The sequence below is a fragment of the Stegastes partitus genome, unplaced genomic scaffold (assembly GCF_000690725.1).
Source record: "Stegastes partitus isolate 25-593 unplaced genomic scaffold, Stegastes_partitus-1.0.2 Scaffold317, whole genome shotgun sequence".
In the NCBI taxonomy this organism is placed as follows: domain Eukaryota; kingdom Metazoa; phylum Chordata; class Actinopteri; family Pomacentridae; genus Stegastes; species Stegastes partitus.
Genome location: NW_007578048.1, coordinates 553,754 through 555,190, shown reverse-complemented (window position 1 = coordinate 555,190; position 1,437 = coordinate 553,754). Strand labels below are relative to the sequence as shown.

The window sequence follows — 1,437 nt, the reverse complement described above, 5'->3', positions numbered from 1 at the left end:
CAGACTTGAAAAATACGTATTTTTTTATGTTGGTCAGTATGTTTGGTTTTGCTGTCTGTAGATAATATTGGCATGGATGTAGACTGTATTGACGTTTACTTTTGTCGGCGAGGTCTTCTTTATGTCTTTATATCTCTATCTTCACACACACAGGTCTGATTGTGACAAATCTGCAAACGGATCATCTGGAGGGTAAATACATCTCCAGTTAACCTGGAACACTTTTTTGTCCTGTGAAATATTTGATTTTTGTGAATTTAAATAAGCCAGTGTAGCGCAATCTGATCTAAATCTGCCAACATCATATCAATGTATTGATGTTATACTGAACACTTGGCGGTCTGTTACCACACGGTTTGTAACCTTCATGTCAGAATAACGTACACACTGGGTTGGTCTCCTGTCTCTGTTGCTTTCCTACTAACATGTTTTAATAGTGATCAATGAGCGATCACAGCTCCAGCGGGTCCGACTGCGCTCACGTAGTTTCTTTCATGGAGCCCGACAGTGGCTTGACTTTTTTGTGGGTCAATGTCAGAGCAGGTTAGACTGAACGGCAGCTCATAATGTGTTCATCACACTGACCACAGTTATTCAAAACACTTTGAATGCACAGTGAAATATCCAAATGCAGAACAACGTGTACAGCGTTACTGACACCAGTCTTTACATACCTCGCCGTTGCGCTGCTTTCTGGTGTGGCTCCGTTGGTGTTGTTTCAGGGAACCTGACAATCTAAAAGTCTTACTACACTCGTCACATCTGTATGGTCTTTTCCCAGTGTGGACACGTTGGTGAGCCTTTAGGGACGCAGTGGAGCTGAAGCCTTTCCCACATTGGTCAGGATGGTACGGTTTAACCCCGGTGTGGGTAGCTTCATGGGCTTTAAACTGTGCATAATGTACAAATAGGTTGCCACAGTGATTACACACGTAAACATCTTGTCCAGTGTGGATGCGTTGATGACGGTTTCGGTTCGTTTGGTTCTTGAAGGCTTTTCCACAAAAGTCACAGTGGTACGACTTCCTTCCAGAGTGGGGGCATTGATGGATCAACAGTTCATGTTCACCAAAGGTTTTCACACACTGGTCACAGCTGAACGGTTTACCTTCACTGTGGATGAGTTGATGGGCTTTTAAAGTAGCTTTCCGAGCAAAACTCTTCCCACACTGATCACAGCTGAACGGTTTAAGTCCACTGTGGATGAGTTGATGTTTTCTTAAATCACTACTATGACTAAAACTCTTCTCACACTGATCACAGCTGAACGGTTTAAGTCCACTGTGGATGAGTTGATGGGCTTTTAAATTACCTTTCAGAGTAAATCTCTTCCCACACTGGTCACAGCTGAACAGCCTAAGTCCACTGTGGGTGAGTTGATGGGTTTTTAAAGTACTTTTCAGAGTAAAACTCTTCCCACACTGGTCACAGCTGAAC

The 1,437-nt window shown here is 43.3% G+C and overlaps 1 protein-coding gene across 1 annotated transcript in view; it reads right to left on the bottom strand.

Annotated features, from left to right (window-relative positions):
- Positions 1 to 650: 650 nt before the first annotated feature.
- The window catches only part of LOC103358533 (zinc finger protein 540-like), a 2,419-nt gene continuing 1,632 nt past the window's right edge, over positions 651 to 1,437 (bottom strand). Inside the window, exon 2 of the mRNA XM_008283545.1 lies at positions 651 to 1,431. Within this exon, the coding sequence (XP_008281767.1) occupies positions 651 to 1,431 (781 nt within the window). The remainder of the gene's footprint in view (positions 1,432 to 1,437) is intronic.